Source organism: Staurois parvus, unplaced genomic scaffold, assembly GCF_062004578.1.
Source record: "Staurois parvus isolate SC_StPar_1 unplaced genomic scaffold, SC_StPar_1.0 ptg000919l, whole genome shotgun sequence".
NCBI classification, from domain to species: domain Eukaryota; kingdom Metazoa; phylum Chordata; class Amphibia; order Anura; family Ranidae; genus Staurois; species Staurois parvus.
The window spans coordinates 832,628-860,532 of NW_028318715.1; the positions used below are offsets into that span (position 1 = coordinate 832,628).

Sequence of the window (27,905 nt, forward strand, 5' to 3'; positions counted from 1 at the left end):
GGACAGGATTCAAAAATGGCGACTATAACAATAATCTATTAAAACAAGAAAGCAAATGGATCTGCAGAATAAAATCACATTTTAAACTTGGCCTAAATTATATAAATTTTGCTTGTTTTCTGTGAGAGAAGGGAAGGGAAAATGCAAATATTAATATCATTATTTGTATTTTGTTTCTTGAGTTTTTTTGTAGTTTATTTTTATAGTTATTGCCTTTTCTTTTTAGATATTTTTAAAAGCCTTGATTTGCTTTTTTATACAGGCATTTGTTGATTAAATAGTATTATTTTAAAAAGTGTTATATCTGTGCACTAATATGTGTCTTTAGTATTGTTATGTTTGATATATTAGGCATTTGAGGCCCTTAAAGTGATTGTAAACCCAAAAAGCCTTTTTCACACAATATCGCACCAACCAGGAACCAGGACCCACTTCAGAAGGTATCAGGTACAATGATGGATCAATCCCCCTCACTGGTGGATACCAGCACAGCAGGAACCCTCTCCAGAGCAGTAAAAAATAGGATCAGCCAATTCTCATGCAGCCAGAAGAAATAGAAAAAAAAAATATGCTCCCATAGTGTGATAACGTCATAATTTAATTAAAAGAAGTAGTAAAACCGAATGCCCACTCACATGTATACAGCTTTTACATAAGCATTGAGAACCACATGCTGTGGGTGTACTTGCATGGATGTGTATTGGAGTACCAATATGGCGTCCACGCCGGAAATTGTGTCACCGCGTCCCATGCATTACATCACTCTAACAGGTGACTTTCTCAGGGTCCTTTTTTATGTTTGGGTGTTCTTCACTTTTATCTATATTTTTGGATGTTTCATGTGTATTCTGTTCAATATTTAAGTTTGGATTTGGTTTATATAATCATTGTATTTTTTATTTTAATATGAATGATATTATTAATATATTGTGAGGAATATTTCTATAAGGAGTTTTTATCATACTCAGATAAAGTGCAGTACCAATTAGCTTTCTATTTGTCATTTTCTCATTTGGTATATGGTAAGGTTTTAGCAGCCTTTTGTAATATTGATTAGGAGGCCTAGGCCTAGGAGGACCATATAGATATATTTGAAATCCTTACATATGCCCAGTAAAGTGACAGGTGATACACAGAGATGGAACAAATCCTCCTACATAAGTTGTACCTGTTTGAATGCAGTCTTCTCTCTTCTACAGCTATTCAAAGTCCTGAATTTATAAAGCTTGTCTAAAAGTTCTGAAAAAAGGGGTGGAGAGCTAAAATTACACACTGCAGAGTTCAGCTAGGAGAGCTCTGAAAGCTGATTGGAGGGAAGAGACTTGCCCTCTTACAAGCAGCACACAGAAACAGAGCTGAGGCTGTCAATCTGCTGGAGGTCCTTCCCCGTCACTATTTTTCTATTGGTGTCCAGAACTTGTCAGAAGTGACTCATGCTGATAGCAGAGGATCGATACAGAAAACAGAAATGACACTTAGTGCTACTAACCACTTCATGTTCAGACACTTTCACCCCTTTCCTGTCCAGGCCAATTTTCAGCTTTCAGCGCTGTCGCACTTTGAAGGACAATTGCACGGTCATGCAACACTGTATGAATTTTTTAGCATTTTTTTCAGACGAAAAAGCCCAAAAATTTTGCAAATAAATAATCTTTCTTCATAAATCTTGGCCAAAATTTATTCAGTTATCTTTTTAGTAAAAAAAAAATAACCCAAATTGGTTTATAACCAAAAATTATAATTTTTTAAACATTTTTTTTTTACATTTTTATTTTATATTTTTATATTATTATTTATGGGTTGTTTTTTTTTTTTTTAACAAACTGTCACCCTAGCAGTACAGTGTCACTATGGTGGAGGGTGATGAATATTTTTTTTTTCATACTGATTGCTTTTACACCCATAATGGCTGTAAAAGCAATGATTTCTCCTTCTCTCTGGCTGCATTCTTTCAGCCATTAAGATATACAGTGTGAGCTGTGATTGGTCACAGCTTGTCACATGGTACACGGCTGTTGTGACAAGCCTTCTACCATGTGATCTCTGTGATCATTCATAGATTTCACACGGAGTAAGCAATGATGTCAAAAGTGACATTTTCATGTGATCACTGATTGGCCAATCACATAACCGTGATCTCACATAGAGGTCCCGTACAGTGATCGGTGTTCACAGTGGGCACTGGATTGCGGTGCTGCGCACTCCCAGGGAGCGGGCACAATCCAAAATGGTGGGCGTGGTTTATGAATGGCAACCCGCCCCTGGACTGCCACCATCTGGCCGGACAGGAAGCGGTTAATGAGATAAGTACACACTTTAGAGGGATATGCTTTGTTCATATTTCATGTCTGAGGTTTACAACCACATTAAACAACAATATTTTGTATATTTAGTTTTGCTTTGCATTGGTACTTTTTTAATTTGGGATCCAGGACTCATGAATCAGGATGGTGGATACACTGGGGTTGATTTACTAGAGGCAAATAGAATGTACACTTTGCAAGTGAAGTTGCACTAATTTTCCCTAGAGCTCAGCGAATGTGTTAACTAGTGTGCAAGTGGCCTAAATGTTCAAGCTGCGTAATGAAATAATTGCTAATGCACATTGTTTGTATGGTAAACATACTTCTGAACCCCTAGCTTTCTTCACCTTTGTAAAACCTAATTTGTGCCTGAGTTACTGAATACATTAAGTAAAACATGAAAAGATAATTACGTGCGAAATATGGAAATCAGCACTGGAAACCCAAGCCATATGTGTCCACGGTTTTGTGCTGGAAACAGAGGCCAGCCCTCCATTTGTCAAAAGTTTTCTTTGCCTAACACCATTGAAAGAAAATGCGGGCATAGATTATTTTGTTTCATTTCTTTTCCCTTAATTTAAACAAGCAGGAAACCACCACAGAGGAATTCTCAGCCGAATAGATATTATTTTTCTCAAAATCACTGTATATGTTACAGCAAATTATGTCCCCTGGAATTATTGCGGCTGAGATTCGGACCTGTCATTAAAACAGGCTTACATGGTGTGTTTTGTATTACCCTTAACAAAGAAGAATGTTGCCAGCCAAAAATAATACAGATTGCATGGTTTTTCAACAGGCTTTTCTCTTTCAATGTTGAGGAAAGTTGCAGAGCGTTGCAAATCTGTGTGTTCCAGGCCCCTTGTGACATAGTAGTAGGAAAGGAGCCCTGGAATGTTGCCACTGTTTGGGAAGTCTTTACTGGTGCTAAAAAGCATGGCGTATGGGCAGGGGCGGACTGACCACTCATGGGGCCCCCGGGCAATAGGGGATCATGGGGCCCCTGTGTCCTTGCCCAAACTCGAAAAAGCCTATGAAAAAGGTACCAGGGGCATCTCATGGGGCCCCCTACTGACCCCGGGCCCTCGGGCAGTGCAGATGATCGATACAGAAAACAGAAATGACACTTAGTGCTACTAACCACTTCATGTTCAGACACTTTCACCCCTTTCCTGTCCAGGCCAATTTTCAGCTTTCAGCACTATCACACTTTGAATGACAATTGCGCAGTCATGCAACACTGTATGAATTTTGTAGCATTTTTTTCAGACAGATAAAGATTTATTTTGGTGGTATCTATTCACCACTGGGATTTTTATTTTTTTGCTATATAAATGAAAAAGTACAAAAATTTTGAAAAAAAAGTGTTTTTCTTATAAAATTTTGCAAATAAATAATATTTCATCATAAATCTTGACCAACATTTATCTTTTTAAAAAAGTTATCTTTTTAGTAAAAAAAAATAATCCAAATTAGTTTATAACCAAAAATGATAATTTTTGAAAAAATGTTTAAATTTTTATTTGATTTTTTTATATTAATTTTTATGGGGTTTTTTTTTTACATACTGTCATCCTAGCAGTACAGTGTCACCATGATGACATGATAAGTTTTTTTTACACTGATTGCTTTTACACCCATAAATGCTGTAAAAGCAATAATTTCTCCTTCTCTCTGGCTGCATTCTTGCAGCCATTGAGAGATACTGTGTGAGCTGTGATTGGTCACATCTTGTCACATGGTACAAGGCTGTTGTGAATAGCCTTGTATCATGTGACCTCTGTGATCATTCACAGATTTCACACGTAGTAAGCAATGATGTCAGAAGTGACATCTTGCTTACTACTCTGCATGTGATCACTGATTGGCCAATCAGTGATTACATGATCGGGACCTCGTATAGAGGTCCCGTGCGACGATCGGTGTTCCACTGTGTCCGGAGGACACAGCGGGCACCGGATCATGGTGCTGCGCGCTCCCAGGGAGTGTGCACAAGCAGGGGGTGGGGAGGCCGTTTATAAACAGCCACCCGCTCCTGCACTGCCACTGTCTGGCCGTTTATATACAACGGCCGGACGGGAAGTGGTTAAAATACGTTTGTTTTACTTCTATTTCAAGGGCTACGACCACTTAAAACGAATATTTAATGTTTTGTTTCTCTAGGTGTTGGAAGATTCAGCAACACACACTGTTCAGTACATATACCGTATTGTAAAATACTAGAATCTCTACCTGGTGCTTACATTTACAGAGGAAATTCCCCAATCACTTACACAGTTAGGCTGCCCATACACTCTTCAATGTTCTTGAGATTTTTGCTTTAGATTTACCAAAAACCACATAACGAGAGGTCAAACCTAAACAACACTTTCAATTGTATCCAATCAGGCAGGCTCTTGCACTACATAGGTGAAGGTAAACCTAAAGGAAATTGGGCAGAAATTGAACAGAAAATTGTATAGTGTATGGCCAGCCTTAGGCTGTATTCACACTTGAGCATCTTTAGTCGTTTTTACAGGCTTTTTTTTTCTTTTCTTTTTTTTGTACAAGGTTTTTTGTAGACGTTTTTGCTTAAGTGTTTATTTTAATTATTTTTAGCTAATGAAAAGCTAGTTACCTGGGGAAAAATGCATGATAGGCACGTTTATTTTCATTTTTTCCCATTGAAATCTGTTATGGCCAAAAATGGCTGAGGTTAAAGCTTGTAGCGCAAACGAAGCTCATGTACATTCAAGCTTCAAATTTCAAGTGGCATTGCACTCAGCTGTGAACAAGCACAATTAAAAGTTATGGAATTTTGAATGTTGAGCAGTTTGAGCTATAAAATGCTCAGGTGTGAATGAGACCTTAGTAAGTTTTCAATCACTTACCGATCAGCAGTAAGTCATTTTTCTGCTGGCTGACGGCTCTGCTGTTATTGGACAACCTACTGTTACGTCATCCCGGCCATGTGCCACTAAAGTGCCCCCCCCCCGTTCATGGTGTTTGGTATCGGGCAGCTATGATTGGATCAGATACCACATGATCACTGTGACCAATCACAGTGATCACATTTCACCTATTAACCACTTGCCCTCCAGAGGATTTACCCCCCTTCCTGACCAGGCCATTTTTTGCGTTACGGCGCTGCATTACTTTAACTGACAATTGTGTGGTCATGCAACACTGAACCCAAATGAAATTTCTGTCCTTTTTTTCCTATGAATAGAGGTTTATTTTGGTGGTATTTGATCACCTGTGCGTTTTTTATTTTTTGCGCTATAAAAAAAAGACTAACAATTTTGAGGAGATTCCAAAAAGGTGAAACAAAAAATGCTTTAACCACTTGCCCTCCAGAACATTCCCCCCGGCCCCCTTCCTGACCAGGCCATTTTTTGCATTAGGCGCTGCGTTACCTTAACTGACAGTTGCACGGTCATGCAATGCTGCACACAAATTAAATTTACAGACTTTTTTTCCACTGAATAGAGCTTTCTTTCTAGGGTATTTGGTCACCTGTGTGTTTTTTATTTTTTGCGCTATTAAAAAAAATATATAGACCGACAATTTTGAGCAAAAAAACAATATTTTTGACTTTTTGCTATTAAACATGTCCAAAAATTTAAAAAATAAAATTTTGTCAAAAAATTTAAACCAAAATGTATTCTGCTACATGTCTTTGCTAAAAAAAAATCCCAATATGTGGAAATTAATCAGTTTATGTGAAAGTTATAGCATTTACAAATGGCGGTATATATACTGGGCTTTTTTTGTTTTTTAATTTTTACTAGTAATGGCAGCGATCAGGGACTTATAGCGGGACAGCGGTGGACATTTTGACACTGGAGAGAACTGACTTGGTGTCACTGACATTCCCAGTGACACCAATACAGAGATCAGTGCTAATAAAAAGCTCTGACACTGTACTAATGGAACTGGGCAGGAAGGGGTTAACATCTGGGGAGATCAAAGGGTTAACTGTGTGCTGTTTTAAGGATGTTCTGTGTTTGTGCTTCCCTGTAAGCACACTGCTTTGCATGGCTGTGCACAGAACTGTTTTGTTTACTAACAATTCTCCCTCCACCCCCCACGTCAGAATCCTCGGCAATCACCGGGCGCCGTAATTTCTTTTTTTTGCATACTGTCACCAGTCAGTATCACCTGATCACGGCCACACCAGTCATATGATGATGCTGTACGACACTGGTGACAGTATGTAAAATAAAATTGTAAAAGTTTTTTAAAATTTCTTCACTTTCCAAAAAATTGTGACAAAAAACTACAACTTCAAAAACTTACCATACCTTTTAGTAAATAACTTGGACTTGGGGTATTTGTACTGTCCTGGTATTTTAGGACCTTAAGAAATGAGTCAGAACATCAGAATTGATCAACCAATGTTCATATATACTGTATATATCATCGTTTGTAAACTCTAAATCTTTCACACAGATTAAATAATACACACTTATTTGGGTTATTTTTACAAAAACAAAATGTAGCAGGATACATTTTGGCCTAAATTTATGAAGAAATATTATTTGTTTGCAAAATTTTATTACAGAATAAAATTCAAATTTTTCCGTATATTTTGTTATATAGTAAAAAATAAAAAAAAACCCAGGGGTGATTAAATACCACTAAAAGAAAGCCCTATTTGTGTGGAGAAATAAAATATATTAGCACAGTGCTGAATAGGAAAAAATGGTCTAGTTGTGAAGGGGATAAAACCATCTGGAGGTCAAGTGGTTAAGTGTGCACTGCATAATTTCCACAATCAATATATTGCAAAACTTACAGCAGAACATGTACAGATTTTATAAGACAGGTGTATGTGGGTACATATAGCATATATCGGACACAATGGGGAGCTGCCTTCACCATCCATCCACCACCTAGGACCCTTTGACTATGGACTTCCAAGTCTCCATTTTTTACTCTATCGCCACCCCATTTTGAACTCATTACTATTGTACACTTATTCCCCTATTTGTATTTGTATTTCTCCTGCTGTATTCATCATTTGTCACTAACCTATCTAGACTCTTCATGTGTTGTCCTCTCCCAGCGCCATTTTGTTTTTCTTTTGTACATATAGCTTATATTCATGCAGTATATTCAGATCAACAACATTGGTGTGTCCCGTGATCTGATAGGCAGAGTAGTTATAGAGGGCTTTATTAATAAGTTCAAGCTTCTACAGTATAATACACATTCTCAGGCATCCATAATATAAAAAACTGAACAGTAGCTGGAACTAACGCGTGCAGAGTATAGAAAGTATTATACATGTAACTATTTTACACAGTGCCAACTTAAAAGGTCTTTCTAAAAAAAAGTGCACTTATCCTTTTTGCTCCTTTGCCCTGAGCTAACTTTCCCTCCCCTCCCTCCCCAGATATATGCATATCAATGGCATCTGTTGTTTTTTGGGTTTTTGTTTAACATCCTGGGCTGAAAGTCCTCTCTTTTCTGGACACTCAAGTGCAAGTTGAAAATTAAATAATTATTTAGGCATATGTAAATAATTTGCTTACATGGTTTAAAGTACAAAGCAAAAAAAATTAACATCCAAAAAAGATATTTTTTTTAAATAAAAGGATTTTTTCATTTTTGTTAACATCAAAGTGTGAATTTTTTAACATCAAAGTGACAATGATTAAAAGTGAAAATAAGCATTCGGTAAAAAAAGTAATTATTTTTTATGAACATTTATCAAATAAGTTATTCCCTCATTGTTTCTAAATAAAAGGCCTCAGTGAGTTGCTTGATTTTGAACAATCTGGTAAATAAATATAATCAAAAAGATTTTATTTAATATAATTGTTGAGTCTGGTCTAGGGCTGATGCAGAAGAACACTAAAAGTTTATACATTTTCCAACTTTTATTTTATTTTCAGCACTTGTCTCAATCTCCTATCATTTAAGCAATGGAAGGGCCAAGGGGGCTGTGTTTAGGGCATGAGCTGCCCTTAGGGCCGGTTCACACCAAATACAGACCAGTGATTTTTTCTTCTGCACCAAAAATGCATGGACAGTATTTAACCTGTATTCCAATGGCCCAAGTTCACACCAGCACAGTGCGTTCCAGTTCAGTCAACAAAAGTAAAACATGTTGCAATTTTTTATGTATGAAACACATCTGGAACGTGGCAAAATGCATCAACAACGTACTGGAATGCACATGTCCTCAAATGAGATAAAAAAACAAAGAGGAGACCACATCAAAACCACATAAAAAATGCACTGAAACTTATCAAAATACATCCAAAATGTGAAAGCAGAAATGCATCTGGAATGCAGAACTTGTGGTGTGAATCGGCCCTTAATTCAGTCCTACATGTAGAAACTCTATACTAATAACTTTCCAAGATTTGTAGGAGGCGTTTTAATTCTCCTCAGACTGTCCTATGAGTCTGCATAACCCCTGACCGTCTGTCTGAACAGTTCTGATTGGCTCTGTCCTGATCAGATGCACCATCCCAAAGAAAAAAAAACTCTCTAGCAATATACACTAAACTGAGCATGGGCAGAGTGCCTCCTAGAGCTCTGTACTATCAATAGATGGATTGGGGACCGTAGAAGATGGGGCGGATCAAAGAACACAGGATCAAAAAGTCTTTTTGCACAATGGGGATCAGTAACCCCCTAGATTCCATAGTGAGTATACCAAGCATGCTTTACTGCATATACAGACTGATTATACTGTTATGGATTTAGTAAAACTTTAAGGCTTTTTTTAATCTCCCAGTCTCCCCATTTTCTTGGGGTAAAAAAAATGAGGATTTCCTATATACAATATGTCTATCTCAGGAAGTATTTAATCCTAGGTGAAAAAAATTGTGGTCCATTGTCAGGCACTAGTTCCTTTGGGTTGCCTTTCCAGCTGAAGACTGTGAAGAGAAATCTAATTAGAGCAGCAAATGTTATATTTGAGACAAATGCAATTTCTGGCAATTTACTCTTATATCAAACTGGCTGTCCACAGGTAAAAGTTGTATAAGGTGCTGTCATGTTCTCCGGTACGAGCAAGGGATGAGATCCATGGACAATACAGACATTATTTGAGGACAGTTCCTGTCTAATCCTATAGTAACATTATAGAACAGGGCTCAATTCTTTTTCCAAATTTGAATATTTGCTTTTTAAAATATCCCTTGATTGTACTTGTATTTGGCATGCAAGATGAGCTTGTCTGAACTGAGATGATGTAACTGCATCTACATCAGTAAATACAACTTCAACATCTTCATCCTGAATACTAGTACTTGCAGGTAAGGGTAATTGTGTCAAACAATCTGCATTAACATTTTTCAGACTTTGTATTGTATTTTGTAGTTGAAATTGAGTAGCCTTGCTGACCATCTGGCTTTACGCTTTCCTGCTTGCCCAAATACCTTTGTGGTAATTAAGGTATTTAATGGACTAAGGTCAATCCATAAGGTAAACTGTCAACCTCATAGGTATATTCTCCATTTTCTGTTGCCCAAACATCTGCTTGAGCTTCCTTTTGTACAGTAGAATACTTTTGTTTAGCTTCTGTAAGAATTCTAGATTCAAATGCGGCAGTTTTGTCTGCCTGGTTTGCACTGCACCAATGCCATAGTCTGAAGCATCTGTAGTCAAGGCTGTAGATAAGGGAGTACCACCAGTCCTCCTGTGTGGGGCCCAGGCCAGCAGAGGGCCCAGGCAGCTGGGTGATCAGCATGGCGGAGGGGCAATTACTGGAAACGATCCCCTATATGGCTTCTTCTCCCCCCTCTCCCACTGGCTTTTGACTGCTGCAGAGAGAGCCATACAGTGGATCAGGTGGTAATTGCCCCCCCCGCCTCACCGATCACCCTCCCTGTGCACCATACATTTCCATCTACCTCCCAGGGCCTCTGTGTACCTTCCTTACCCCCACGTTGCTACTGGCTTCCCTTCTCTCCTTCCCACTGGTAGCTGCAAGCACACAATAGGATCCTTCCCAGGATGGAGAGTGGGGGAAGGGTGCAGTAAATATGTCACATTTACCAGGCTTTTCCTTTCCTGAATGAACACGATGAGTGACTGGTACTGATCGCTCACTCTGTTCATTCATAACTGAAGCACAGTAAACTGGTTATTTGAGGGGCCCTATGCAGGTTGGCTGCATGGAGCTCCGTGGTTTCTAACAGCAGCCTTGTCTGTAGTAACAAGAATAGGTAGAGAAGGTTCAAATAATGCTAGTGCTAGACTGCTCATGATGGGCTGCTTACCTTAACCTGTAACCATGTAACCATCGCCTTTGCATTGGATTTCATTATGCAATTTACAGTAATATTATTTTGTGATGTTATCTAGTGGCAATTCAGTGTAACTACAACTTGTTATTACTATATTTCTGACGTAGTACAACCCAATTTACCTGAATGTTTGGATTAGTTGGTTTAGTCCTTAGTTCCCTAACGTCTTCCTCTTGTTCCCTCAGTTAGTTTCCTACCTTCATTATGGGCAGAAGGTGTAGAATATCAATGTTCATTTACACTTTCTGGGTACATCTGGGTAGAAGTGACCATAACATGTTTTCATTTATTGTTAGCTGTAAACAGCAAGCACATACGGGAAAAATAAAAATGCTCAATTTCAAGAGAGCTAATTTTCCAAGTCTGAGAGCTGCTCTCCAAGATTTAGATTGGGAGGGAATATTGGCATTGATGAACACAACATAGAAGTGGGAGTTCTTCAAAAAGACTGTGTGTGAACACACTGCAAGATATATTCCCATGGGCAACAAGTTTAAAAGGCTAAAAATCAAACCTATGTGGCTTACGGCCAAAGTTAAAAAGGCTACAGATAATAAGAAAAAAGCTTTTATTCAATATAAAAATGAAGGAACTCTATCATCGTTTAAACATTACAAAGACTAAAACAGAATATGCACAAAGGAAATAAAGGCCGCAAAAATTGAAAACGAACGACAGATTGCAAAAGATAGCAGGACCAACCCCCAAACATTGTTCAAATATATTAATAGTAAAAAGGTTTCTACCAAGCATGTAGGCCCTTTACAAAATAGTCTAGAGTGGGTGACGGGGGACAAAGAGAAGGCAAATTTATTAAATACCTTCTTCAGCTCTGTGTATACAAAGGAGCATGGGGGAGCTCTTGTCCATGATGGGCATGGCATTGACACAGCTCCAGATGATCCACATTGGCTCACAACTGAGATGATCCAAAAATATTTAGACAGTATAAAGGTGAATAAAGCACCTGGACCAGATGGAATACTATGTTATGACCTATTTTATGTATATACATTTGAACTAGGTAGTGTTTTGGCTTGATTTCTTTCTCCTTGTCTGCCTTTTATAGTGGCTGACAGTGTCAGCACCTTATGTCTTCCCATATGGACTTCCTTAAGTTGGCTGTAATCATGTGACACTAGACGCTATGATGCGCGCTGCACTGACATTGTGACGTCATTTACGTATGTCAATGATGCAGTCTCGCATGCACCACATGGCGGAAACACCGGTACTTTGGCAGCCCATTCTGCTATATAAACCTGGAAGCTGAGAGATTAATTTATTGCTACATTTTTGAGAAGACTGGCAGTGCAGTTAATATCAGACAAAGTATATAAAGAGTAGTAAAAAGCGCCTTAGTGTAAATAAACAAGCTGCTACGCACAGAATCAGGTACCAATAACCTATGAAAGAGACAATGTATGTGACAAGTGCAGCGCTCATAGCTAATAGAGTGAATGGATGAAATACAATATCATAAATCAAATTAAATTCAAATAAAGGTAAGAAGTAGTCCCATAAATATAAATAAATCAGGATAATAAAAGGTGACTTCGTTGTCCGGGTAGAGGTGGAAATGAAATGCGCACTCACCGGACGCGCATATTAAATGCGCCTTGTATGTAATAATCCTGATCTCAGGTGATAGGAGGTCTTCCTTCTGTTGGAACCCAGATGAGCTGTCCTTCTCACTCAGATATGCCTGTGTGGTCCTGGTGGGTGCTGTCACTCCCAATGGCCTGGGTGGTAGGTGGTGATCCGTCTTAACAATGGACCTGCAGGCTAGAGTACTCCCCCAGGGGACAACAAGGATACTCCCATAGTGTAGTAGGTTAAATTTTTTATTCAAATAAAAGGTGCATCACATAAAAAGTGCAAAACCGTTGCAGACAGTTGTCTGTAAGAGGACTGACCAGCTGGTAATATGTAATGCTCCGACGGCGTGACGTCACGGCGTGGTGTGGCTTTAATATACAACTAGTTTGGGGAGTAGGGGTTTAATTTGTAATGCTCTGGGACATTTAAACATTTTTTATGTTTTGATGATTTTTCAGCTTCCTATTATGAATTTGTAACTTTTCCCAGCTGGCGGATATCCATATTTCTGATTGAGTGATTTTTTTCTTCATTTCCTTTTGGGATCCACTGTTCATGTTTTTCCACTGGTCTCTCATACAGTCCATGATGTCATCAATGGGTAATATGCTGACAGAACGTTTGTTAGATCTATCATTATCTCTCTAAACATGCTATATATTCATTTTTGCTTTTTTGGTCATTTTTGCATAATTCTAGAATATACGTTGTCTCCCTGAAGAAGCGGGCTCTGTCCCATGAAACGTGTCGGAGCAACTAGCAAAGTATTAACTTGGAACCATCATAATTATGACATTTATACTGTTCAAGACCATATCTTGTAATAGTTTATATTGATTGTGTTTATTACTAGCACATTGTGCTTTTTTAAGATAAACGTTTTATCTGTTCAACCCTCAACACCACAACTATGATTTGAATTTTATTAATGAAGCTATGTTCTGTTACTTTTTTGAATATTTAATTTTCTTGTATGCTGCCTCTAAAGCCCCATTAGCTTTTCTAGTTAGGGTTATGTATCTTTCAGTGTCTGGTTATTAAGGGGTGTGGCACCAATTAAATCCTACTGGCAAGATGGGAGATCCTTATTATGCGTCTCCTTCTCCCTTTCTTTTTCTTCTTTAATACCATGTTTTTTATACTCTATATTCAGTCAGGCAGGCTTTAATGTGGCTATCATATCCCTGCAACAGTTTATAATGTAAAGAGTCAGACTTTTTTCTCATCCTACTGTTCCATTGTAATTTTGTGTTCAGAGAGCTCTCAGAATTATATATATCTTATTTGGAAATTACTTCCTATTTAGGAACATCCCTTTTGTTATGGAACTCAATCTCCTTGATGTCAAGGGTTATGGTTACCCTTCCTATCCTTCAGCTATTAGTGTTTATTTTTTTTAACATACTGGGGTTGATTTACTAAAACTGGAGAGTGCAAAATCTGGTTCAGTTTTGCATAGAAACCAATCAGCTTCCAGGTTTTATTGTCAAAGCTTAGTTGAACAAGCTGAAGTTAGAAGCTGATTGGCTACCATGCACAGTTGCATCAGATTTTTCACTCTCCAGTTTTAGTAACGCAAATCCACCTTGTATCTCCGAACCTTCATTCCGTGAAGTCAAGGATTTGGTTGACAAGATTAGGCCTTTATTCTAGTAACTGTCTTTCATGACTAGCTTATCTCTTGTTTTAAGTTACCTTCCAGTTGATACAGTGTATTAGCGATTGCTAATTTAGGCTCCTTTTTAATTCAGGTACTATTTCCTCTTCTTGGTATTATCTGCCTTGATGTGGAATGCCAAATAGACCCTTGGGGTCATTTCCCTTTCAATTTCCTTTACGTTTTAGTACATTCGTACTTTTAGTAAATTTGTCCCCATCAAGACTCCATTTAGGCATTGATTTTAATATCATTTCACATCTGTTGATTTTCATATTTGCATTGGTCACCCACTGCTTTTGGACATCCCACCCCTAGACTTACTAGAGTCCTTAATGGAAGATAAAACAAGATTTTTGTAATTACTATAAAATATTTTTCTTGAAGTTCATTAAGGAACACTAATCCCACCCCTCTGTGTGATTGGTCTTATGCACTGCTTGCTTACAAACCTTTAAAGTCACGTGATGCTGTAGGGTGGAGCCAATGACATCATGCCACAAAACCAGAAGTGAATGGAATGTGTTACCAAAGTGACTGCCTTTTACCCTTTATCTGAAGTGAACCAGAACAGTGCACATTTTATGCAAATTGTATTTTAGTAGTTTTAATAAAATATTGGTGGGAAAGCGGAGAGCGGAGAGCACTATGATTGTTTATTCTTTTTGAGCCTTGGGTGGCATTTCTTTTATGGAGTGACGAGGATGGATGCGGATTGAGAAACCTGGAGGCCACAGAGAGTGGGACCAGTCATGTCTATACTGACCCCAGTTTAAAGGGCAAGGCACTTTTAGGTCATGTAAAGAAGATGAGGGCATTTGATTGTTGGTGTTGGGAATTGCACAATATATGGTGAAAATGAAAGTGTCCAATTCACAAAATTGAAGAATGTGCATGTAGTGGAAAAAAGGACCATGACACAAGTATGTGATGAACTGACAACATTTATTTAAGGATTCATGTTATATATTGTTGATTTTATTTATCAATTTTTTTAGGTTATGAATAATTTATTGAGATTAATCATGGTACAATGTAATTGATAAGTGGCTGGTACTGCGTGGCACTGTTTGTCATGTTCCCTGATATGTGTGGGAACACATAAAGAGTCAGTTGTGGTACAGATAGTCAAAGCACTAGAAAGGGAATTGGCATTTTGCGTTGGAGTTTTTTTGATTATTTTTTCTTAATCATACTTTAGAAGGTACAGGAGTAGAAGTCAGGTACATAGGGTTATACAGCTGCCTTCAGGAAATCAGACACTGGCAAACAATAGCTGTAAGGCAGCCCAGTATAATCCCTTCTATCCGCATCATGCCTCGGTTTCCTGCTAGTGTCTTTAGCAGAAAGGACATTTTCTTTCTGCTCCAAAAAAAGTAAGCAAATCCCTATTTTTCTACCTCTTTTTATCAAGATATTGTTCTGCTTGAAAGATTTTTGAGTGTCTGCAGAGCCACTGGGGCTCATTTTTGCAGCTCCTAGATTAGCTAATTCACGGCTTTTCCCTAGGAGCCATACCCAACCCTGCTGGGAAGAAGAAGTGGGGTCGGCCTGTAATGTGGCTCCTTGAGCACTGCAGTCTGCATTAGGGGCCTACCTAGGCAACCTTGATGCAATGTTATGAGTTAGCTGCAGAGTGCTTTACAGCACTGTCCCTCTGCCATACCATCGCTTTCTAAGCCGTCTTGGGATTTTGGTTCTATCCTGATGGATCCTTCTGTCCTCCAACAACTACAGCTCTTGCCTGTGGCCCTGTTCAATTACATTGACATGCTAGGGGATATTATTTGGTATATATTTAGAATAGGCCTTCATTTTATACACATGCAGAGGACCCTCTGGCTCAAAGGCTGGTCTGCAGAGCTTCAGTGCAAGAAGCACACTTTGCATATTCCCTTTAATGAGAAATGCTTCTTTGGCGAATCCCTGGACAATTTTATCAAGGAGGATGTTGGATGTCTTTTGCACCAGAAAAAGAAAGTGAAATCTCCTTCTGGGAAACTCTCTTCTTTGGAGTCCATGAAAAGCTCTCTACATTTCTCCCATGCCTCCAAGGCAAAGCCTGGAACTTAGTTCCATTGTAGGATCTGAACCCCCCAAGTCCTCCATTTTCACAAACAAGTACTCTCAATGAGTGAGCACTCCCACGTTTTGAAGTGAGGGGGCATCTGCTGGCATTTTCAGCCATCTGACCCTGGAATGTTTCAGGGGTTTGGACCCAGAGCATGGTATCCAGAGGCTACAAGCTGGGATTTTGGTCTCTACCTGAACATTGGCAAACAGCAATCATCAAGGGGGTAACCAAGATTGCATCCTGCAACCAATCTTTGAATAAAAGGTGTTGTTCCATATTGAGATCAAAAAAATAATCAGGAGAGGTCAAATACAATGATATTACAAGTTCCCCTAATACACTTTTTATGAATAGGAGGGACAGCCTTTATTTGTGCTAGTTTTGCAACATCACTTCAGTAACAATGTTCACTTTGTAGCAAATATGAAAATAGCCAGCGGCCACATGTGCTTCTCTGCTTATGTTGGCATTCATCATTCCAAATGCTCATCAGAAGAGCTGTCCATCAGAGCCACTAATGGCTTTCTATCTCTGCTCTCTTTGTTCCATTGGTGCGAACTTCGTAGTCTGTTAAACGATTGACTCCAGCGTAAATGCTTACCGAATGATTGGTTAAAGAGTAACTAAATACTCTATGTTACATTAACCTCCTAATTCAGGCACTTCACCACAGCAGTTTATTAGAATCTCAAAATTATGTACACATTCCATTTTTTTATTATCTTAAAATTGTGCTCCATGCGCCCTTGACACAAGTTCTGGTACCTCCCTAAAGCATCTGTAGTTCATCTCAGTAGCGCACCTACTAGAGTGGCTAAGTTCCAATATGGATTGTAGAAATAGTTTTTTTGGGTTAGAAGAGAAATGCAGAGTGGGATGGGGGGGGGGGGGAGTTGTGAGGGCGGGGGTTGGGAGGGGAAGGGATAGGGGTAGTTGTGGATGTGGGAAATAGATAAACTAAGTCAGTAGGAAGATATTGATTTTATGTCTTGTTTCCTTTTGTTAAAGGAGAAAGTGATTGTGATCTGTACTTGGTTGAAAAATTAATAAATATTTATAATAAAAAAAAAAAGAGTGGCTAAGTTCCCACAAACTGTAGTGGGACCATGTTAAGAAAGCTTACACACTTTCCTAATGAAAATTGGAGCAGGGGAGAATTCAAATCTATTTTTTTTAGAAATGTGGAATGTGTTAAATAGACTGTCACAGAGGTTTCTTTGATTTTAGCTACAACCCGCAACCTAATCAAAATTCCTGTATTACTGGGTCAATTCTAGCAAGTTCCCAGGTATGACTACAAATATGTCACCTTTTTCACTCCTGACATTAAAGGAGTAGAATATGCAAACGGTTTTGCTGAGTTTGCTTTACAAAATGTATACAATTAGTTTAATAATATAACATATACATAATAATTACATGTAAAACTCAGAATGGCTAAAATTGTCAGTACAAATATTACTTTAAAATTTATGTTTTTTAAATCTCAAACTTGAAGATCCTTTATTTCTTAATACACTGTCACATATAGCGCAATTTATATAAAGTAAGCAGTACTTTGAAAGTTCCCTAAGAATCTACACTGCTAACCTTATAAAATACAGTGAAAGTCTGTTAGAGATCTATGATTGACATTTCCTCAAAAACCCTATGACTTCAGCTGAATGACTATTAAACATGTATTGTTTTTTTCCTCCAGTACAGCATATTTCCAGCATATTTTATGCTCTGTCAGCAATTTTTTCAAGCATCGCACCATTTAGTAAAATTGTAAAAATAAATTTTAACATTTGTGTAAACTTCAGGGAATGTTAGTCTACCATCACCACCCTGTTCAACACTGAAGTGCTTCTGAAAACCAGCAGCTTCTAGAACTAACATAATAAATACAACTACTGTATGTCATTTAAAGGTAATCTAAAGAAGAGCTCCACTTTTACACACTAGAACAGGACTGTATTAAATTTTCCTCAGTTTATTTCCCTTTTCTGTCCACCCTTGGACTTTTTTGGCTAAATCCAGTAAGAGAGCTGTAAGGGATATTGAAAGGCATTGTAGTCACAAGACATGAATCCATTTTTTTCTTTCTCTTGTTTGGTGGTCTGTACATCTGAAAGTAGTTATGCATAAAATTAAGACAGCATGATGCTTCTAACAGCTCATTCTAGCAGTTGCGTTTACCAAAATTCTCACGTGACACAAGGAGCAGGGTTTGTTGAAAAGTCATCATAATTTGTGCCTAGGACAGCATCATGGCTACATACAGCCCTGCAGTAGAAGGTTAAATAATCATATGTGCTTTCCATTTGCTTCTACGGTTTTATAGTATAGTTTCAATATCTACTAAGACATCCTCCCACTAGGAAATGAGACAGGCATTGTCACCCTAGGCTGCTCACCCCTGACTACATAACACCTCCCTCTCTCCTCATCTGTAAAATGTAAGGGGAGGTGCTTTGCAATTTTCCGGCCATGACTGATAAGGCTACTTAGGATTTTGGTGTAGCAGAGGCAGTGTTGGTAATCTACTACAAGCTCAAAAGCAACAGACATGTTTAGCAGATTGGAGCTAATTTTTAGGATCTACATATACTTTATACAAGATTTTATTTTTATTCCCATTGGTAATTTTAGTAGATATCAAGGTGTAAATGTGTAAAGCGGGCAGCAGGTCTTTTAACAGGAGACTGTGCGCTGCCAAATGTTTTCAGTTATTAAACTACATTGGAAAATTCCTCCTGTTGTAGGTCCCACTGAGTGTACCTGCTGTACAGTTTCATTGTTTGCAGATAGTATTCATTCTATGAAGGATTTCGTTTCCTTGGGATTGTCTTCACAAATGGTGGCTAGGGGATCACAAGATGGAAAAGTGGACTGGGTCAGCAGCTTTTGTTTTTGATTGAACAAGGTGGAGAGCGTAACATCCCCACCCCACCTCTCCACCTTATTTAATCAAAGTACGCTTTAGAGCACTTTTTTCTGCCAAGGCACCCTTTAAAAATTATGGACAGTCCTGAGGCACCCTTTAAAATTATGGACAGTCTTGAGGCACCCTATTCTAAATTAGGGTGCCTCAAGACTGTCCGTAATTTTAAAAGGGCACCCCATTCTAAAATGTGAAAAACTATTCTAATAGTTTTTATAATGCAGCCATATCCACACATGTAGGACACCCAACATTAGAGGTGATTTATTACCTAAAAGGCAGGCTTGTCCACCCACTGGAGTTTTGAGTAATTTTTAGACATTTTACTAAGTCACCCCTGAAGAAACCTCAAGGCACCCTAGGGTGCCTGGGCACCCTGGTTGAGAAAGGCTGCTTTAGAGGACCAGTTGACCTTTTGTGTTCAGAATGTGTCAGGCTGGCTGCTTAGTATGGAGCGTGGAAGCAAGTGGAGATCACTGGAGTACCTGATTTCCAGCTTCCAGGGACATCAAACGGGTATCGTATATGCATAGTTACATTGATCCAAACTGGACCAATGTAACTATGTAACAATATACCATACCTGGAATTCCTCTTAAACATTATGAAATTATGTGTTTTAAAGTATAGTGATAGGGTCCAGAGTGACAAGACTTCTATCTGCCTATGGCCATGAGAATCATGTGGATTTAAAGATTATTTCCACTTTTGTAGTGAAATTTAAGAAAACTCCCATTATATGTTTGTTAAGTGTTCACATTCACACAGCACGCCTAGATTTTCAATAAAATATTTATCTTGTAGATGTTTCTCTGGTGGAGTTGTCATGGCTGACTGCAAGGTTTTTTGAGGTTGTTATGGTGAGCTTTTCCCACGTCTGTCTTCATTATTGTACAATGCAAGAAACACAGCCTCTACACCTTAAACCCTTTGTTAGGATAGACAGTGTTTAATATAAATTGATACTGAAGGTTTGTCTGCACAGTACACACAGGGTTAATTATGGCAAACACAGCTGCCCAGTCCCCCCCATAAACAAAGAGAACTAGTAGGATTTATTCTTGCGGGAGGATCCAGAATAGCGCATCTAAAAATTGTAAGCTGCAATTTTAGATCTGTTGTTTAAGGAGTTATCTGTGCATGAGGACATGTAACAAGTATAAAGTAGGTGTTATTCCAATCTGGCTGCAGAAATGAAAATATACTTCAAGTGATAGAAATAGGGTTATGTCAAAGAATTATTAGCTTTACACCACTTTATATGGTGAAGAGTTTGTATATCTGGGAGCACCATGAAATGCTGAAATTATAATCAAAAGGTGTACGGGAGCTGCTCTTGGCAACCTACGGGGGGTGTTCAAGTCAAACTGGGACTTTTAATTTTACAGGTATAAAAGGGATGCTACACCCAGGGGCAGACTGACCATTTGGAAACTCGGGCACTGCCCGAGGGCCCGGGGTCAGTAGGGGGCCCCATGAGATGCCCCTGGTACCTTTTTCATAGGTTTTTTTGAGTTTGGGCAAGGACACAGGGGCCCCATGATCCCCTATTGCCCGGGGGCCCCATGAGTTGTCAGTCTGCCCCTGGCTATACCCAATAGTAAGTGGCAAATGTGTTCTATTACTGATAGGCGGCACACATGTTGCGGGCCAGTCCATAGACTGTTAATCAAGATGGCAGACAACAGTGTTAGTGCGTGTGTGGAACAGCACGTGGTGATGAAGGTGTAAAACCCGCAGATATTCTACAGAACACTTCAAACACAAAACAGTGATGAGATGTTCAGCTGCAGTAAGACATTTGAATGTTGTAAACGTTTAAAAAATGGCCATATGTCAGCCAGTGATGATCCTGGCCGTGGTGGTTCCCATGCTACAGCAGTCGTTCCTGTGAACATTCATCGCATCGAACATCTGGTCCAGCATAATCGACGCATTACCTGTCATGAAATTGCACAAGAGACATTTCTTTCTGTGGGAATGGAGAACACAATGATGACAAAGTGAAGCAGGCTGTCCTAGGATGGTTCAGATGTACTAACAAGTTTTTCTATGCTGAAGCTTTCGAGGCATTAGTTAAATGGGACATACGTGTATAAATGTAGCAGGGGAGTATGTCGAAATATAAATGCAGTTTCCACTCCAAGTCCCAGTTTTACATGAAATCCCCTCATATATATCATACTGTATATTGTATATATACAAGAATTCTATGCACATTTTATAATGCATAATAATATTTAGGATATACTTGATTCATGGCTTCTATTTTTTCTATTTCTAGTTGAATATGACAAGGAACTGTCCCCCCGTCTAAGACATCATAAGGAATTCAAGTTTAATCTATCACAGATTCCAGAGGGAGAGGCAGTGACGGCTTCGGAATTCCGTATTTACAAGGACTGTGTCTTGGGCACCTATGAAAACCAGACTTTTTTAATCAGCGTATATCAAGTATTAACAGAACACAAAAGCAGGTATTTCTCATGAAGATGTGTTAATGCTATTAATGTTTAACCTCCCTGGCGGTATTCCCGAGTGTAGCTCGGGGTAAAATGTTAGTGCCAAAAGCAATAACCCCGAGCTACACTCGGGCTTACCATGCGGTGCTGCATAGGGAGTCCCTGCAGAGCTTACCTTGTCCTTCGCTCCTGCGATGTGTCCCCTGCAGCATCCCCGGCCATCTCCTCCGGCCGATGCCGGCATCCGGCTTCTGTGTTCTGGTCCCTGTGATGTCGGGACGTACGGGCGCAGACGGCGGCAGGAAATTTGAAAATTTTAAAAAATGTCATTTTTTTCCAAACAAATTTTACATAGTAAAACATTGCTGTTTCAACCCATTTCACATACATTTTGTCCCTAGTGCTGCTTTGTCCTGTGCCCTGCCTGCATTTTGTCTGTTCTTTTCTGCCTGGAAACTGAGAAACGTCCATGGCGTCCAAAAAGTGTCCCTTTAGGTCAAAAGCGGGTTTAGATCAGCTAGAGAACAGCGATAGTAAATCAGAACCACTTGCAGAATTGAGTGATAATGATTTGTGGGGAAATTTGTCATCAGACACTGAAAACGATTTTGCGACTTTGCTCAGCAACGTACGAACTTGGCGCTCTATTTCAAATTTCAGTGTTTTTGGTTTGATTATATTATTGAATTAAATGTATTATTATTATATTATTATTCTTTATGATTATTTATTAAATTATAATTTATGATTTCTTGTTTCAAATTTTATCATACCCGGGATGTTTACTAGACTCTTGTTCGGACAGATTTCAGTGAGTTATTCCTAAAAATTACAGCCTACAATAAAAAAACTACATATTTCCATGCAAAATAATGGTACCGCTTTCAGCACCAAAAATCTGAAATAATCATACTGCTAGGGAGGTTAAAGCTTGTTCACACGGGTGCTGAGGCCCATATACTGTGAACGGGCAGTTTTTTCCCCCTAGCAGGTCCCTAGCAGGCAGGTGCTGCGTGCAAGCATCTCATTCATGTCTATTGGGCGGCATGAACACAGCTTCTTGTTCTAATGTGAGATACATGCAAGTGTGGGTTGAAGGAACCTAAAGCTGCCTTGGGAAACCAATGAAAATCCAGGTAGAAGCATGTACAAACTTAGAAAGAACAGTATTCTTTGTAAATTCTTGCTGGTCTTAATACATTGGAGCACAATCGGGTTCAATAGAAGCATTTTTTGCTGGTCTAAATACATCCAATCACAATAGGGATCACTGGAACCTTTTCAATACAAAAAAAGAGTTTTTTAATTGTATGCTAAGGGATGTTGAATGTGTAATCCAGATACATACGGTAGGGTTTTGCTGCCATCTACAGTAGAATCAGACACTGGCAACAAAAAAAAAAATAGCTGAACAGACAGTATATGTAAGGTGACTAGATTTCCAAAATGAAATCTGGAGACCCCCCAATGACCGCACCCACTTTTGATTAGAGGGCAGGGCTAATAACAGTGTAGCTTGCACTGCCAAATGGTGGACATGACCAACTTGTACTAACAATGGGAGGGGCATAGCATACAGAGTGCTGGGGTGAGGAGTAAGTACTGCTCAGAGTGTATAGATCAAAAATAAGTAACAAGCAAGCAAAAATTTCCCTCTTCTCTCAACGTAACCATATTACCCCCTATAACAAAACCACCTCTAGCTCAAATTACCCCTTCCTTCCCTTAATTGTGCTCACCTGACCTTGGCATTGCGATGCATCTGCTGGTGAGTTCCCTGGGTCCTGATGCTGTGACTGCCCACATTTTTCTGTGTGTCAATTGTTAGAATACATGGGCAACAAATGGGCCATCATGACAGTATAAAAGTAACAAACAGGCAATCGTGACAATACATAGTCATAAGGGGGAAATTGGAGGTTATAATTACCTGCTCTGGCTACCATGGGGCTCACTATGGACAGGTCAAATGAGTGGATATGAGTGCAGGAGACAGAAGTAACTAACACAGAGTCTGTAGTATGTAATGCAGTGTAGGAGTCAGTAAAAAGTAATGGCAATTTCAGAAGTCACTAGCAGGGGCGGACTGACCATTTTGAAACTCGGCACTGCCCGAGGGCCCGGGGTCAGTAGGGGGCCCCATGAGATGCACCTGGTACCTTTTTCATAGGCTTTTTTGAGTTTGGGCAAGGACACAAGGGCACATGGACCCCTATTGCCCGGGGGCCCCATGAGTTGTCAGTCCTTCCCTGGTCACTAGTATGTAACGCACAGAGCAGGGGTCAGTAGTAAGTAATACAGAGTTCAGTAGTAACACAGAGTTCAGGGATGAGCAGCAAGAAACACAGAGGTCAGTAGCAATGCAAAGTGCAGAGGTCAGTAGTAACACACAGCACAGGGGTGAGCTGTACATAGAATAGTGTGCAGCAACCAGTAGTAAGTAACACAGACTGTGTGAGTTACTGCAGGAAGTAGCATGTCCTCCCTTCTACATGTATCTTTTACAGACTTTGCAAAATTAAGTGGGTAAACCCCTGTCTATTTAGTATCCCAGTTAGTGGTGTACTTAGGTCTTGTGCTGCCGTAGGCAACACAAAAATTTCCCCTCCCCCCCCGCAGAGAGATACTGACAATGACCAACAACACCCCAGCTCCCCACCCGAGAGAGCCTTCCACTACCACTGCCCCCCATACACCAGACACAATCCCCCATGGCGAGAGAGAGAAAGACACTAACCTTCACAGCTCTGGACATCCCCGGGAATGAGAGTCGGATTGTGCATACACTGTCATGAAACCCGCAGCCCCTCTCAGAACCCACCAGGTCCCCATGCCATGTGTGTCTCTTCTTCCATCCCTTCTTCCAAGGGGCAGTGTTGCCCCCCGAAAAAATTCCACCCTAGGCAAATGCCTTGTATACCTTGTGGTAAATACACCCCTGATCCCAGTCACCCAGTGTATCTCTCTTACCGACACAAATAACTACCTAGGTGCTCCACTGCGTTGCAGGCGGTTTCTCGTCCCCTCCTCACCCCCCCCCTTTTCATAAGACTGTACAAGCCAGGAGGGCAAATGCAGGTAACCTAATCACACTAGAACACAGCTAGGAGATCTGTGAGCTCCATCTAGCCCCCCGTGTAAACATGTTTTAGTATGATGCTAGCATGTTGTTTGCTGTGTTGCCCACCCCTCAGTTGGACTGCTTTTGGATAGCCCTATGTACCTGAATTACTCATCCTGTGACCCTTAATGTACAATAAAAAAAATATTCTTGTTTGAATTACCGTAAAATAATTTTTTTGAAGTATAAGAGACACGAGTTCCACTCTGTTTTATGATCGCTCCTGCTACTACTTTTGCACGCAACTAAAGCATGATGGGAGTAGGAGGGGTTATACTTCCCATCTAATATTTTTTTTTAGATCCCAGTGTCCTGTTCTCTTGTAGGTGGCAGCATAACCCTCTGTAACTGAATTACTCATCCTGTGTACATTAATGTACTTCAAGAAAGGGAATTTATGGCAATTTTGTATTTTGTGCTCTATAATGTCTAGGGAGGTCATCAGTCCAGGCATCATTCAGCATTCCACAATAGCCATATAACCTGTTTTGGCACATTAGTATTTTAGTGAGTTCAAATTCCTGTTTTGTTTGTCCACTCATTGTCTCCCATGTCTCTTTCCTATGAGTAGAAACAGAAAAGACTGGGAGAAAGTGGAGCACTAACACCTGTGTGCACACTCATACGATAAAATGTCACTTTAATACTGAACAAAATGTCTTAGCTCTTTGTTTCAATAAAGTCAATATAATAATATAGAATTTCATGTTCAGTGGTTTCTGCCTCTTGCTGTGAGTGATTTCTTTCTTGCTGATAGGAACTTTTCTATTACTGTGGGCATTCTTTCTTTCTATGCACTCGTAGATGGAGTACACTGAACAATATGCTGTTACTCAATTTTCAGGTGTCTCCTCTGGCATCTCCACATTGCCCTCAACTGATGGAGACCACAACCAGTCATGGCTTTCTGTTTGTGTTTGTAGTCCAGCCTTTCACAACCAGGGTGCCCAGGCACTCTGGAATGGCTTGAGGTTTCTTCAGGGGTGCCTTGAGGTTTCATCAGGGGTGCCTTTGCACAATGTCTAAAAATGCCCAAAACCTGTATACAACCCAACGGGTGGAACAAGCCTGCCTTTTAGTTACACAAAGCCACAGGTTTTCATTGTGCACTGTTACGACCTTCTAGCCACCAGCGTCTTGACAACCAATTACATCATTAGTTGTTAAGGAGGATGTCAGCTATCTGCACCCCATCCTAGTTTGACTCTCCCCTGCCCCTCTCTGTCAGTGCTGGGGTCACCTTAGCTCAGTGAGGGAGAAGAGAAACATTGGAATACTAGTCAGTACCAGTGTGCAAAAGTGTATTGGCTTTGGAAGGATAAATCACCTCTAATGTTTAGTGTCCTACATGTGTGGTTGGTGCTGTTAGAATAGTTTTTCACATTTTAGAATGGGGCACCTTTTAAATTATTGACAGTCTTGAAGCACCCCATTTTAAAATGGGGTGCCTCAAGACTGTCCATCATTTTAAATGGTGCCTTAGGACTGTCCAAAATTTTAAAGAGTGCCTTGACTGAAAAAAGGTTGAGAAACGCTGACTTAGTCTACGACAAGCCTAAGCACCTTTCAGCTTGGTCCAAATATGGTTGCTTTGGGCAATGGTTGGGAAGAACTGGCAGACATTAGCAAACAGCTACACTTTAATGTCTCTGTCACATTTGCCCAGAGCAACCAAAACTGGACCAAGATAAATGGTTTATAGCAGGGGTCTTCAAACTTTCTATACAAAGGGACAGTTTACTGTTCTTCAGATTTTAGGTGGCCGGACTGTGGCCATTGTAAGTAGAAAATGTCTCGGCATCAGTGGGAGTAAACAACACCCCACCTTTAGTGTCAGTGAGAGGAATTGTGCCCCATCATTGGTGTGACTTGGAGGAATTGTGCCCCATCATTAGTGTCATTGAAAGGAACTGTGTCCCATCTTTGGTGTCATTTGGAAGAATTGTGCCCGTGTTGCTGTTAGTGGGGGCAAAGGGCCGCAGTTTGGAGACCGTTGGTTTATAGGCTGCTGGCAAAGTAGGCTTCTAGTGCTTGATTTTCAAGACTATGCTGCCAATGTATTAACAAAAGAAGCACCACTGCCTCATCATTATAAAAGTGAATATAATACTTAATACATTATCAAATATATCAAATAAAATTACATTAGATTACAAAGGGAAGGTTATCCCCCTTTCCCCCTACATACATAAGCATGTACAACTTATTGAGAAATGTAAAATCTGGATTGGTATAGAAGACATTTGAATGTTATCCTGTATTATGAATATTCTGTAATTAAAACTTAACAAATTATATATTTCTTTTTAATTGGCAATAATCATAAAATTAGATTTTGCATTTAGGTATGTTTAGGTCTTTAATTCCTGGATAGTAATTTTCTTTTTTTCTGTGAACCTTTTTGAAGTTACAAGTGTAACTTCAGGGAAAACTTCTGTAAAAAGGAGCACTTTTTGACTATCAGCTGACAACAGCCCTGAACATACAGTTGCAAGAAAAAGTATGTGAACCCCTTGGGATTACGTGGAGTTTTGCATGAATTGGGCATAAAATGTGCTCTGAACGTCATCTAACAACAATAGAAGAACACAGTCTGCTGAACATAATACTACACAAACATTAGATGTTGCCATGGTTTAATTGCATATAACATGTAAACATTCACAGTGCAGGGAGGAAAAAGTATGTGAGGCCCTAGCTTAATGACTTCTCCCAGAGCTAATTGGAGCCAGGAGTGAGCCAACCTTGACTCCAATCAGTGTGATGATATAATGGATGTGTTGCTGACAGCTGTCCTGCCCTTAAAAACACACACACACCTGTTTTGGGTTTACTGGTTTCAAGAAGCACTGTCTGATGTGAACCATGCCTCGCAGAAAAGAGCTCTCAGAAGACCTACCATCAAGAATTGTTGACTTGCATGAAGCTGGAAAGGGTTACAAAAGTATCTCCAAAAGCCTTGATGTTCATGTGTCCATGGTAAGACAGACAGTCAACAAATGTAGAAAGTTTAGCACTGTTGCTACTCTCCCTAGGCGTGGTCGTCCTGTAAAAATGACTGCAAGAGCACAGCGCAGAATGCTGCATGAGGTAAAGAAGAATCCCAGAGTGTCAGTTAAAGACCTACAGAAATCTCTGGCACATGCTAACATTTTTGTTGACACATCTACAATAAGGAAAACATTAAACAAGAATGGAGTACATGGGAGGACACCACGGAGGAAGCCATTGCTGTCCAAAAAGAATATTGCAGCATGTTTGAAGTTTGCAAAAGAGCACCTGGATGTTCCACAGCACTACTGGCAAAATATACTGTGGACAGATGAAACCAAGATTGAGTTGTTTGGGAAGAACACACAACACTATGTGTGGAGAAAAAAAGGCACAGCACACCAACATCAAAACCTCATCCCCACTGTAAAACATGGCGGAGGGAGCATCATGGTTTGAGGCTGCTTTGCTGCCTCAGGGCCTGGACGGATTGTTGTCATTGATGGGAAAATGAATTCTAGAGTTT

General features: G+C 39.6%; 1 protein-coding gene across 1 annotated transcript in view; it reads left to right on the top strand.

The window, feature by feature from the left end:
* BMP6 (bone morphogenetic protein 6) overlaps positions 1-27,905 on the top strand; it is a 254,745-nt gene that overhangs the window by 142,874 nt on the left and 83,966 nt on the right. The window contains exon 2 of the mRNA XM_089656588.1: positions 21,090-21,282. Coding sequence (XP_089512714.1) covers positions 21,090-21,282 — 193 coding nt within the window. The remainder of the gene's footprint in view (positions 1-21,089; positions 21,283-27,905) is intronic.